The sequence below is a fragment of the Taudactylus pleione genome, unplaced genomic scaffold (assembly GCF_031769625.1).
Source record: "Taudactylus pleione unplaced genomic scaffold, aTauple2 ptg000378l, whole genome shotgun sequence".
Lineage (NCBI taxonomy): Eukaryota > Metazoa > Chordata > Amphibia > Anura > Myobatrachidae > Taudactylus > Taudactylus pleione.
This window is the reverse complement of record NW_028284779.1, coordinates 7,961,303-7,975,810: the sequence shown is the minus strand read 5'-3', so window position 1 is coordinate 7,975,810 and position 14,508 is coordinate 7,961,303. Positions and strand designations below refer to the sequence as shown.

General features: G+C 48.4%; 1 protein-coding gene across 5 annotated transcripts in view; it reads right to left on the bottom strand.

Moving 5' to 3' along the window:
* DAAM2 (dishevelled associated activator of morphogenesis 2) overlaps positions 1–14,508 on the bottom strand; it is a 319,828-nt gene that overhangs the window by 174,142 nt on the left and 131,178 nt on the right. For all 5 annotated transcript variants that reach the window (XM_088445364.1, XM_088445368.1, XM_088445366.1 and 2 more), the window contains exon 4: positions 1,049–1,123. In XM_088445364.1, the coding sequence (XP_088301490.1) occupies positions 1,049–1,123 (75 nt within the window). The remainder of the gene's footprint in view (positions 1–1,048; positions 1,124–14,508) is intronic.

Here is a 14,508-nt window from a genome sequence, read left to right as displayed (position 1 = left end):
GCTGTCACTCAACATCGACAGCACGCCCCCTTTGGTGCGAGACCCGGAGCAACGGATTGCCCGTCGTTATCCAGGTCTCGCGCATGCGCACGACGGAGCCGGCTCCGTCGTGCGTATGCGCTCTGGGCCACCATCGACCCGGTTGCGAGCGCACAGCGCTTGCGACCGGGTCTGAATCAGGCCCAGAGTGTCGCGTGTTTAATGAGGGCGTGTAGGCAGAACTGTGGGTTACACAGGGTTGTGCATGAGCAGAGAACAGTCTGTATGCATTTTTTGCACTAAGAATAGAGCTGGCACAAGTGCACAATGATAATGATGACGGCTATGGAACCAAGCTTAAGAACAGGGGCGGTGCGGTCACTCAGCCTATGGAGGTATATCCGCATTCAGGACCTCATTCAGAGACGCTAGCAAAATGCGAGCGCTCGCTCTGAATGAGGGCGGCCGCTTCTAAGTTCAGAGTCGGTCTACTGGCCGCTCACTAGGCCGTGGGTGACCACCCACAGCTTTAGCGAGCGGTCAGGTTGATGGTCGCGATGGTTAAGACCATCGCGACCATCGGGGCTTGGAACGAGACCCTTGTGGTAGGGTCTCGTCTACCGCCAGCCTCAGTGAGCTTTCGGCTCTATTAGAGCCGGAAGCTCACCACTGACATCACGAGTGATGTCAGTGGGGCCGCCCCCAAATGGCAGGCGTTCCTTTGGGAACGCCTCCGTTTGTGTAGCCACCCGCCCACCTACAAAACGGGGCGAGCTGTCGATCACCATCGACAGCCGCCCCTTTTGTAGTGAGTCCCGGAGCGAGAGAATTTCTCACTCGCTCCAGGGCTTGCGCACACGCGGTGCAGCCGCTGCGTGTGCGCAGGGCCTCAACATCAACCCGCTTGCGAGCGCATAGGCGCTTGCGAGCAGGTCTGAATGAGACCCTCAGTTCCGTGCATGCTATGCAGGTGAAATTGTGTAAGAACTCTTCATTAGCCCCATTTAGCCCATCACAAAGTCTATGGCCACAAACAACATAATGGACTCTGAAATGATCGGTCACTTACGGCTGCCATGGAGTTGATTCGATCGATGTAATAGTCCGGCCAGCTGGTCGCCAACTTGTTTGGATCTTCTTGTTCCTACAAGAAATACAAAGAAGAGGTGAGAGGCATCCTAGAAGGACCTGAGCATCACTCAAGGTGGGCAGCCTTTAGTACACTCTATATTACTATAGTAGAGCATGTGTTGGTGTACTATATTGTATCTTTTCTCTGTGACACTGATTTAAACCCATCTTTTTTTTTCTTTAGCCAGTAACATTAGATATTTGGGGACATACAGTAAATCAACTATTTCAAACCCTTCACCACACACATACTTTCTCCTGTAGCATTGTATGAGATACGCGGCTCTGTCTGCAGTGCTACAGATAAGACCATTTACTGAACGCTAAAGTCGTGATGTCATGTGCCCGAGTTTATGGGTTTCATAGGGAAGCGCATGGATATGCAGGCCAAGATTGCCCCATCTGCAGAATTGCCAAATGTGTACTGAATACTGGAGTTTGTATGTTCTCCCCAATGTTTGCATGGGTTTGCTCCGGGTGTTTCCGGTTTCCTCCCACAATCCAAAAAAGTAGGTTAATTGGATTTTGACAAAAAGAAAATAAAAAAACCCTACTGTATATGTGTGTGTACATATGGCAGGCAGGTAATATAGATTGTAAGCTCACTGGGACACTTACTGATGTGAAAGACTAAGGGCCTGATTCAGACCCGGACGCTAAGATGCGATAGCCCGTAGCTGCTGATGATACGCATTGTGCGCATGCGTAAGCATCGCAGTGCGCGTGCGCGAGCCAGTCACTGCCATCGGGAATCGTGCGCTCGTAGCACAAAGACTGAGCGCTATCTTGAGTGACAGATAGCGCCGTTTGTGGGTGGTAACAGGGGAAGGTGCTTGTGAACAAGGGAGTGGTGGTGCGAACGCAGGCGTGTCTGGGCGGCAAAACGGCGTTTAAAGGGCGTCCATCATTGGCATGGAGGCGTCATTGTACACGTCACCTGGTTGTATTGCAGTCAGCACTGTTCGCAGTGCTTGCGGCAGTGTAGGGGCTATCTCAAGCGCTACGTGCAGCTCCGATGGCTCTCGATGTTACCGATAATTCAAACACTTCTTGGAGATGACGTGTTTAAAGAAAGGAAAGTGGGCATCTTTATACACATACGTTCACTCACTAAGACATAGAGGGCGTCCTTACGCCACTCAGTGCGATCGCGGAATTTGCATACCCGGCCCCTTTTGGCCGTGAGCGATCGCGGCTTAGCGTCCGGCTCTGAATCAGGCCCTAAGTATTATCTGTAAATAAGTGTGCGCTATTTAAATAACTGCTCATATTTAAATAAATTAGGCACATGTATGGAGCTTCTTGTATACTGTAGTGGTGATAGAAGACTTTACATTGGAGGACAGGATTATTTAAAAGAGCGAAAATTTTGGATGTGTATTTACCGAGGCATTCGCAACACTGCGCACCCCCTTGTCTCTCCGCTAAGGGTTATGAAAACCCTGCCACTTTGAGGTCCCATCCAAACTCATCCTTACACTTTGCACTGACAAGTTGTACTCCTGAGGACTGGACTTTTCTAGGGTACTTTGGCCAATGTACTTTCGATCTGTACCTGGCCCTGCGCTTGCTGGAGAAACGCGACCACATAAAGAAACTGCGGCTCGGCACATTTAGCGGTTTGTAAATCACCCTTTCTAGTCCAGCAGAACTTGTCTGCAAGAGACGGAGCCACAGTGCGAGCACTATACTTCCCCAATGATTATTCCATGTGCCTCGTTAGCTGAACAGGCCAAGGATTATGTCGAGTGAATTTCAAATATTGTGCAGCTTACTTTGCTGGCTTTGGTTACATCATTACTGCTCAGCCTCCAGTATCTGGGAGCACTCCACGGGGTCACGGCGAATACAATTTCATCCTCCTCTCGCGTTCCTCAGCCCTTCCCCACTTACTTTACAACTTTATCCCAGCCAGCGGATTTGTCATTATACATCATTGCAAGAGCCTGCACTGCACTTAAAGCGGAAAAAGGCTTTCTTCCCGGCACCACAACCTTTATAGATATTTATGAGTAAAACCGCAAGAATCCGTGTGCGATAAACCCAACACCAGCCGGGCTGCAGATAATGGAAATGTATTGAACGGTAATGAAGCCATTTAGTGGTTTGAAATACCTGTGTTGCTGCCAGAAGATTTGGGGGTATCGCTGGGTTTTTTTTTGTTATGGACCTAGTGAGGCTGTTTCGGCTATGTACAGTATATTTTATCAGGCACGGACAATGATCTTTCAAAGAGGACTGAGGGCCTCATTCAGAGGCGGTCGTAGGATGCAAGCGGTCGCTCTGAAACAGGGCGGCCGCTTGCATCCTGAACGGCCGCCTCCATGATGGTCGTTAGGCTGTGGGTTAACACCCACAGCTCTAACGACCGACAAGGGTGATGGTCGCGATGGTCAAGACCATCGCGACCATCGGGGCTTACGACGAGACCCTAAGGTAGGGTCTCGTCAACCTTAAGCCCCAGGGAGCTTCCTGCTGATGATGTCAGTGGGGCCGCCCCCAAACGGCAAGCGTTCCTACTGGAACGCCTCCGTTTGGCCAGGCACGCCCCCGGGCCACCCAGAAAACAAGGCGAGCTGTCACTCAACATCGACAGCGCGCCCCGTCTACGACGAGACCCCTAACGACGGATCACCCGTCGTTAGCTGGGTCTCGCGCATGCGCACGACGGAGCCAGCTCCGTCGTGCGCATGCGCTGTGGGGCAACATCGAGTCGGTCGTGAGCGCTGAGACTCTGAATGAGCTCCTGAGTGTGCGGAACCGTGGTAACCTACTACCTGGCTTTCACCTGCACTTACTGAACTCATCTATATCATCTGAGACCAAGCTAAGAGCAGAGGGCCTGATAAAGACCCGCTCGCAAGTACTATGCGCTCGCAAGCGGGTCGATGGTGGGGCACTGGGCGTGCAAGTGAGAAATTCACTCGCTCCGGGGCTCGCTACAAACGGGGCGGCTGTCGATGTTGATCGACAGCACGCCCCGTTTTGTAGGCGGGGAGTGGAGAGGTGGCTGGCCAAACAGAGGCGTTCCCAAAGGAACGCCTGCTGTTTGAGGGCGGCCCTACTGACATCATTATTAGAGCAGGAAGCTCACTGGGGCTTGCGGCAACAAGACCCTACCACAAGGGTCTCGTCGCAAGCCCGATGGTCGCGACCATCACCTGACCACTCGCATGCGAGCAGCCAGGAGGCCGGTTTTCACAAAAAAAAAAAAGCGGCCGCCTTGATTCAGAGCGAGCGCTGGCTTTTTGCGAGTGGCTCTGAGTCAGGCCCAGAGCCCACAACTTCATGATCCCAATGCCACCGGAGGGGTGAAAATAAGGTTTCAGTTTGGAGTGTTTCATTATTTATTTATTAAGATATTTCTATAGTGCACACATAGGCCCTGATTCAGAGCCAGACGCTCTGACCAGAGCGCTCGCTCTGAATCAGGGCCCACCTCCATTAAAATGGAGCGTCCTCCCGGAAGCTCATATAGCTGTGGGTCACCACCCACAGCATATACGAGCGTCCAACAAGATGGTCGCGATGGTCTTGACCATCGCGACCATCGGACTTGCGAGTGAAACCCTGTGGTCGGGTTTCTCAACCGCAAGCCCTGGAGTGATTTTGGCTCTATCAGAGCCAAAATCACTCCCACTGACATCACTAGTGATGTCAGTGGGGCCGGCTTCAGACGGTAGGCGTTCCCATGGGAACGCCTCCGTCTGGCAGGCACGCCCCCGGCACGCCCACCAAAGGGGGCGTGCTGTCAGTCACCATCGACAGCACGCCCCCTTTGGTGAGACACTCCGAGCGAAGGAAAGTCCTTCGCTCGCCGGGTCTCACGCATGCGCACGACGGAGCTCCCTCCGTCGTGCGCATGCGCAGTGGGGAACATCGACCCACTTGCGAGCATACTGACATACTGTCTGAATGTCCAGGAGACTCCCACATTTTGCAGCTTTTCCTGGGACTTATGGGCGAGCAAGCCTCCCTAGCCCATCGCGGCATTGTGCTTTGGGGCTGCGGCGCCGTAATGACGCAAGTCTCTCTTGCCATTTGGAACTCGCCTTTTCGAGAACAGGAGGAGAGGTCCAGGCAATAGGAAGCATGTTTAATTATAGTCATACAATCAGAGACATTAAGAAGGAAATTCCATCTATAAATGTTTTCTGTAATAAAACTAATGAATGTCAGAGAAGAGAGTCTGTTTGTGTATTTTATATTCATATTATGGCTCCAGAATTACCTGCATTAGGCGCTTCTGGTGATATCAATATGTCAGTTTTGGCTTTGTATTTTTACTAATGAAATGCCGCAGGGGAATGTAGAGCCCTGTGTGCATAGACTGTGGCAGGACACTATATTTACCATCACGTATTGCATGCACAACATACCACCAGACACTATCCAGATGCCCCATGTTACCAGCTTGTGTGGAATTCTGCCTCCATGCAGCTAAGAGCTGCTGAGAAGACAACACAGGTTGAGCTTTGAATTAGGACTGGGTGGGTTACGCACGGAGCGATCAGACTGATCAGACAACGATAAAGATGTCGATGTCTGATCATCCTGCATGCGCTGGATGTTCGATATCGAACATCCAGCACATGCACCAACCCCCAAACAACTATAACGAGAAGCGATCGAAGATCGCGGGTCCCTATAGTAACCAGGCTATAGTTTGGATATCGACCAGTTTGGCCTGCATGCACGGGCGATGGTCGATATCGACCATCCGTGCCCGCGCATCGACCGTCGTTTGGGGGTTGGAAGGACCCAAAAACAGGATGATATGTGATAACGATATAATCGATATCGCTCATATCGTCCTGTTTAATCGCTCCGTGTGTATGCACCTTGAGGCTGCACAGGGGTGTCTATTGCCATCAGCAACCAAACTTAAAAAGATTTCCCCACAGGAACCCACTCAGCGGGGCATATTGATCAATTATTGATTTCAGGCCCGATAACTGTAATTTCTTATCAACGTTAATCATGGCAATAAGTAATTACATACCTCCCAAATGTATTAACATTCACAGCATGGTCAGGGATTTTGAAAGGAACCTGTCACTGCGACGTGCTCAGTGACCACACCACCGGTCTCTACACTCCTCTCTCAGGAACCCTGCACATGCACAGCCTACTGACCACGCATGGGCATACAGCCATTGCCAGGGACAGTTCCGGAGGAACCCTCTCCCGGTCATTAAGGCCAAATGTAGCCCATAGGCTACAGCAGGCTTGCCTACCTTCCCGATTGGGCCGGGAGCCTCCCGATTTTCGGGTGCCGCTCCCGGCCCCCCGGGAAGGCAGGCAAGCCTCCCGCAAGCCGCCATCCCTAGTAACTCTGCACCAGGGGGTGCAGAGTTACTAGGGAAACCCCCGCAGCGGGGAGGCCCGGTGACGCGATTCGCGCTGAATCGCGTCATCGTGGCCCCGCCCCCCGCTTTACAATGCCGTTTACTCCGGCATTGTGATGAGGAGGCGGAGCCGCGATGACGCGATCTCGCGGCCACACCCCCGGCCCGCACTGGCCACGCCCCCGCAGCGGCGTTATCGTGCGGCCACGCCCCCCGCTGTAAGCTGACATTCAGCCCCCTCCCGGAAGGAGGGAGCTGAATGTCGGCAAGTATGGGCTACAGCGGCTTACACCATGTTCAGATGGCGTTGACTGCGGGGGCCAAGCTCTTTGGTAAATCTGGCAGCTTTGCAGCCCCCATAGAAAGCACTGGTGGCTGCGGCAGATATCGGATATATCTACTGTAATAAGATATCTGCTGCGATCCCTCCATAATACATCCGGGGCATACTAAATATTTGCTGCTATCCATAGAATATGGGTGTTTTTGGGGAATATCCTGCAAATATTGTTTGATAAATAGGCCCTTAGGTAATATTGCATTGGAAAATATGTACTTCTGGCCCTAATAGGTTTAATGACTTTTTTGAAAGTGGACATTTCCTTTACATAGAGATGTAGAAGGCAAAGCTTTGTTTATGCAATAATCCCCAGCAACGGTGCTCACCGCATGTATCGCCAGCAACGGTGCTCACCACATGTATCCCCAGCAACGGTGCTCACCACATGTAGCCCCAGCAACGGTGCTCACCGCATGTATCCACAGCAACGGTGCTCACCACATGTATCCCCAGCAACGGTGCTCACCACATGTATCCCCATTCCCCAGTAATGGTGCTCATCGCGTGTATCCTCAGTAACGCTGCTCACTTCATGTAACCTCAGTAACGCTGCTCACTTCATGTAACCTCAGTAACGCTGCTCACTTCATGTAACCTCAGTAACGCTGCTCACTTCATGTATCCTCAGTAACGGTGCTCACTTCATGTATCCTCAGTAACGGTGCTCACTTCATGTATCCTCAGTAACGCTGCTCACTTCATGTATCCTCAGTAACGGTGCTCACTTCATGTATCCTCAGTAACGCTGCTCACTTCATGTAGCCTCAGTAACGCTGCTCACTTCATGTAACCTCAGTAACGCTGCTCACTTCATGTAACCTCAGTAACGGTGCTCACTTCATGTAGCCTCAGTAACGCTGCTCACTTCATGTATCCTCAGTAACGCTGCTCACTTCATGTAACCTCAGTAACGCTGCTCACTTCATGTAACCTCAGTAACGCTGCTCACTTCATGTATCCTCAGTAACGGTGCTCACTTCATGTATCCTCAGTAATGCTGCTCACTTCATGTATCCTCAGTAACGGTGCTCACTTCATGTATCCTCAGTAATGCTGCTCACTTCATGTATCCTCAGTAACGGTGCTCACTTCATGTAACCTCAGTAACGGTGCTCACTTCATGTATCCTCAGTAACGGTGCTCACTTCATGTATCCTCAGTAACGGTGCTCACTTCATGTAACCTCAGTAACGCTGCTCACTTCATGTATCCCCAGTAATGGTGCTCATCGTGTGTATCCTCAGTAACGCTGCTCACTTCATGTAACCTCAGTAACGCTGCTCACTTCATGTATCCTCAGTAACGGTGCTCACTTCATGTAACCTCAGTAACGCTGCTCACTTCATGTAACCTCAGTAACGGTGCTCACTTCATGTAACCTCAGTAACGGTGCTCACTTCATGTAACCTCAGTAACGCTGCTCACTTCATGTAACCTCAGTAACGGTGCTCACTTCATGTATCCTCAGTAACGGTGCTCACTTCATGTATCCTCAGTAACGGTGCTCACTTCATGTAACCTCAGTAACGGTGCTCACTTCATGTAACCTCAGTAGCGGTGCTCACTTCATGTAACCTCAGTAACGCTGCTCACTTCATGTATCCTCAGTAACGCTGCTCACTTCATGTAACCTCAGTAACGGTGCTCACTTCATGTAACCTCAGTAACGGTGCTCACTTCATGTAACCTCAGTAGCGGTGCTCACTTCATGTAACCTCAGTAACGCTGCTCACTTCATGTATCCTCAGTAACGCTGCTCACTTCATGTATCCTCAGTAACGGTGCTCACTTCATGTAGCCTCAGTAACGGTGCTCACTTCATGTATCCTCAGTAACGCTGCTCACTTCATGTGTCCTCAGTAACGCTGCTCACATCATGTGTCCTCAGTAACGCTGCTCACTTCTTGTATCCTCAGTAACGCTGCTCACATCATGTGTCCTCAGTAACGCTGCTCACATCATGTGTCCTCAGTAACGCTGCTCACTTCATGTGTCCTCAGTAACGGTGCTCACTTCATGTGTCCTCAGTAACGCTGCTCACTTCATGTAGCCTCAGTAACGCTGCTCACTTCATGTAGCCTCAGTAACGCTGCTCACTTCATGTGTCCTCAGTAACGCTGCTCACTTCATGTATCCTCAGTAACGCTGCTCACTTCATGTATCCTCAGTAACGCTGCTCACTTCATGTATCCTCAGTAACGCTGCTCACTTCATGTAGCCTCAGTAACGCTGCTCACTTCATGTATCCTCAGTAACGCTGCTCACTTCATGTATCCTCAGTAACGCTGCTCACTTCATGTATCCTCAGTAACGCTGCTCACATCATGTGTCCTCAGTAACGCTGCTCACTTCTTGTATCGTCAGTAACGCTGCTCACATCATGTGTCCTCAGTAACGCTGCTCACATCATGTGTCCTCAGTAACTCACTTCATGTATCCACAGTAATGCTGCTCACTTCATGTAGCCTCAGTAACGCTGCTCACTTCATGTATCCTCAGTAACGCTGCTCATTTCATGTATCCTCAGTAACGCTGCTCACTTCATGTAGCCTCAGTAACGCTGCTCACATCATGTGTCCTCAGTAACGCTGCTCACTTCATGTAACCTCAGTAACTCACTTCATGTGTCCTCAGTAACGCTGCTCACTTCATGTATCCTCAGTAACGCTGCTCACATCATGTGTCCTCAGTAACGCTGCTCACTTCATGTGTCCTCAGTAACGCTGCTCACATCATGTATCCTCAGTAACGCTGCTCACTTCATGTATCCTCAGTAACGCTGCTCACTTCATGTATCCTCAGTAACGCTGATCACTTCATGTATCCTCAGTAACGCTGCTCACTTCATGTATCCTCAGTAATGGTGCTCATTGCATGTATTCCCAGTAATGGTGCTCATCGCATGTAACCCCAGTAACGTTGCTCAATGCGTGTAATCCCATACCCCAGAAATGGTGCTCATCATGTGTATCCCCAGTAATGGTGCTCATCGCATGTAACCTCATTCCCCAGTAACGGTGCTCATCGCATGTATCTCCAGTAATGGTGCTTATCACGTGTATCCCCAGTAATGGTGCTCATTGCATATATCCCCAGTAATGGTGCTCATCGCATGTATCTCCAGTAACAGTGCTCACTTCATGTATCCTCAGTAACGGTGCTCATTGCGTGTATCCCCAGTAACGGTGCTCATCGTGTGTATCCCCAGTAACAGTGCTCACCGCATGTATCTTTAGTAATGGTGCTCACTGTGTGTATCCTCAGTAATGGTGCTCACCGCATGTGTCCTCAGTAATGGTGCTCACCGCGTGTAACCTCATTCCCCAGTAATGGTGCTCTTCACGTGTATCCACATTCCGCAGTAATGGTGCTCACCATGTGTATCCCCAGTATTGGTGCTCACCGTGTGTATTCCCATTCCGCTGTAATGGTGCTCACCAAATGTATCCCCAGTAATGGTGCTCACCACATGTATCCCCAGTTATGGTGCTCACCGAGTGTAACCCTAGTAATAGTGCTCATCGCGTGTATCTTTAGTAATGGTGCTCACTGTATGTATCCTCAGTAACGGTGCTCACTGCGTGTAGCCCCATTCCCCAGTAATGATGTTCATCACGTCTATCCACATTCCCCAGTATTGGTGCTCACCGCGTGTATTCCCATTCCGCAGTAATGGTGCTCACCACGTGTATCCCCAGTAATGGTGCTCACCACGTGTATCCCCAGTAATGGTGCTCACCACATGTATCCCCAGTAATGGTGCTCACTGCATACTCACACCCTAGATTATAACATTTTAATGCCGCATTTCACATTTTACAAAGTGTTAATTGTTATTGCTACTAAAGTGTGTTAGTCGTCTTGTTTTCATCCATTCTGCCAGTGTGAGGGAGTCCAAGTTGTATCAGGTTGTTTGGAACAAGCACACCAGCTGCTACAAAGAGTTAAATAACTTCAGACAAACCACAGACTTACTGGGATCTATTTGAGGTTTTAAACCTCGTATTCTCCTTCATTTCACCTGCAGGGAATGTTTACAGCGCTCACCCAATTGGCATCCTACCGACATCTAATCCTGAATACGTAAACCTGCGATCGTACCAAGCGCCTGAAAGCGGCTGGTTTCCTGCTGAGAACAGTTGCTGCATTACACTGAAAACCTTACTTGTTAATATGAAATAATGAAAACATATGTTCCCATAAAGTTAACGTAAATTGAAACATCACTCTGTAGATAGGCTCTGGAAGGGAGATGCACCCACTCTCTATCTTCACACTCAGCCATTTAATAAAATAAATAGTTATATATGTATAGGAGCCTAATAAAATTTAGGACATCATATATGCACCTCACACCTAACATGGACGTGTGCCCAAGCTCCCACTGTGCACAATATGAGGTCAATCCAATTACAGTAGGTGCGAGTTGGATTGTGTGAGCTGTTCTCACAGCGAATTCCATTCACAACTTCAAACTCACATTGCTTTTCCAGAGGAAATTCACGTTTTTCCGTGCGTACCCCCTGAGGGTGTGAAAAGGTAGGGTAAATCTTTACACAGTGCAGAACCCCTTGGACACTCCCTAATGACTAATTCTGCATTAGGAAGTATTCGATTAGCTAAACTGGCCCAATATTACATATAATAATTACACATTATTTTTGGGAATTAAAAAAATTGCCTCAAATTACCCCCAAATCAACTTTTTCATTAGTTTAGGACGGTACACCCCAAATTTAATTAAAGTATGTTTTTTAGAAATGAAAAATAATTTACATTTTTTTTATAGATAATTTTTTTAAACAAATTATCACAAATCACTTTTTCTACTTTTTTTTTTGCATTTTACATTTAATTAATTTGTAATTAAATAAAAAAATTAGCTTTTTATATTTTTTTTCTTTAAAAAAAACAAACAAACAAAAAATTTCCAGTGTAAATGCCAAATAGGATCAGCACTGGGTTATGAAAACCTTAGCGTCGGAGAAGTTAACAAGCATAGAGTCTGAACTTGTTCTGAAGCAATATCTGTTCTGTTGGGAGACAACAGACTAAACGCAATAAGAAAACAATCTAAACCATACGTTTTTAAAAAAAATATATATATATTTTAATTTTATCGATTTTTAAATTCTGTTTTTTTTTTTTTTAGCATGGTGGAACTGGCGACATGTTTTTGACAATACTGCACCACAAAGGGGCTCTAAATAATAATGGGCCACTACATCCTGCATAAAAGCATTCTTTCGCCAGAAATCCTTAGTGACTTCTAACATCACTATAATTTGCGGGAGTGAGCGCATTTTTCCTACTTATAAAATGGTGATTATTAAAGCATTACTGGGTACAAAGGGTTAAAGCCAGCGTATTTTTGCCTTGTTACTGTTGCACATTTATCCAGCTCTCTCCGGGCTCCCAGGAGACAATGTTTTAATAAACCCTTATGTTGTTAATGTACATTGTGTTGGCATGACCTAGACATGCAGAGCTCCAGATTCCAGGGCTCCCCGTCCCCGGAGGAACATTTATCTCCATTGTGTTTTCACTTCTCTATTTGGTGCCAGCCTCATCTGACCCTGATCTTTGTCTGAGTGGACCCTGCTCAATTCTTTATGCTGTAAACACATCCTTCCTTACAAGAGGGCGAGCTCTGCCCCAGTGACCAAGACACCCGGGGGTCAGAGAAGGACAATCATGTGGAACAATACTGGAACTGGTGAATTTGCATCAACAGTCCATCCAAGATATGTCTTCAGAATTACAACTATGGGGTAGATTTACTAAAGCAGACAATTGGTGGTGTTGCCCATAGATTATGGCTGTTGTTTTCTAGAATGCAATAGAGAAATGATAGCTAGAATTTGTTTGGTTGCTATGGGTCACACCACTGCTTCTTATTTTTTAGAAAACTTTAGTAAATCTACCCCTATGTCTTAAAGGAGCACTGCCATTAAGATTAAATATTTACACATTGATATACATCTTTATTTATTATTTGGCTATGATGTCCCACCTAAAAGCCTAGACAGTTTGCGCTAACTACCTGCAGGTGGCACCTTATAGTTTGTGGTCGGTGACTAAAGGCAGAACTGCTGGGTTTAGCCTGTTTCCTGCAAGACTTTTCCAGCAGAGTAGTTAAGGTGTTGCAGGAGAGGGGCCACAACTGGCAGGCATTGAGTTAAAGTGTCACACGAGAACTAGGGTTCTCTGACAAATATGAATTTAGCAATTTGAGACCATCCATGTGCCGACTTCATTTGTTTCCTCACAGTAATAGTCCTAAATCCTGCAGATATAGAAAGGCGATACTAGGCAAAGACTTGCTTCATCTTAGGGCTACAGATTCCTCTGTTATGGGACATTATGTAACACAGAATAACATGACTACTGTAAGTGTTACGAATTCCAGTGACCACCCCTAGTAAGCCATCTAGAACTCAGGCTACAAGGTCTTCCGCCATTAACAACCGTCCATTGTTCCCTTAGAGCTAAATTGCTCACCGGTACTTAGACGGTCGCCTGGACTTACTGCTCGGAGTAGTAGCAGCTTACAGGGGTGTCGGCTGGAATCCTGTGATGTGGGCAAGAGTTTACAAATGGTGTTGTTTCAGAAAGGTGCAGCTTGTGTGCCGATGGTGCGGCCAATGTGCCGATGGTGCGGCAAATGTGACGATGGTGTGGCAAGAGCCGATGGTAGAAAGCTGATAATGAGTGTGTGGTAAATGTGCCAATGGTGCGGCAATAGCCGATGGTAGACAGTTGGTTGTAGATGATGCGGCTTTGAGAGCTGATGGCAGCACGGTGGTATAGGTGCTGCTAGGAAGCTGTAGGGAGGCTGGAGAGCCGGGGACAGCACGGAAGCTGCTGGTGTGGCTAAGGTGCCACTGGTGCGGCGAAAGCGGATGGTAAGAGTAGGAAGTAAGAGCTGCGGCTTTGAGAGCAGATGGCAGCACGGTGGTATAGGTGCGGCTAGGAAGCCGTAGAGAAGCTGGAGACAGCACGTAAGCCACCATGAGAAAACCAGAATCTTCACCACGACGAGTAACAGAACGCTGACCATGCAGCCGAGCCGAGGGATTCCACAGATACGCTAAGTCGGCAAAAGTCCAGTATGTACAAATAGGAGGAACCACCAATCACGCTGCACTGTGGATGACACATCACTTCCTGAGGCCGATCGCCTAGCAACAGGAGAAACTGGAGTAACCCCGACAGTAACATAAAAATGGGTTAGGGAAATCTGGGTTCCTCAGTGCTCACCAGGACCTAGTCGGAAGCCTAGCTAGCACATCCGTCGGCTGATTGCCAGAAATATTAATTTGTAAGAATAACAACATACTACAACTGAACTAATACAGCTCCTAAAAATAAAAATTACATGGAAATTGTTCCACACCAGTGAATGAAGTAATGTATCCTTAATGTGGTTCTAGTGTGAAATGATTTGCAAAAAAATAGTCTCCTTAAAGGAGAACTACAGCTGCCCCATCCTCCAAAAACATGCACAAAAAAAACAGGATGTAGTCGGCATCCCGGCGTGCGGGATGCCGACGGTCTTAATACCGGCGCCGAAATCCCGCCAGGTCGGGATTCCGGCACCAGTATCCTGACCGTCGGCATCCCGAAGGTAAGTATCGGGGTGCAGGGGGAGGGTAGCGTTAGCTAGCGGGTTTAGGCACTATCGGGAAGGTTAGGGTTAGGCACCGGGGA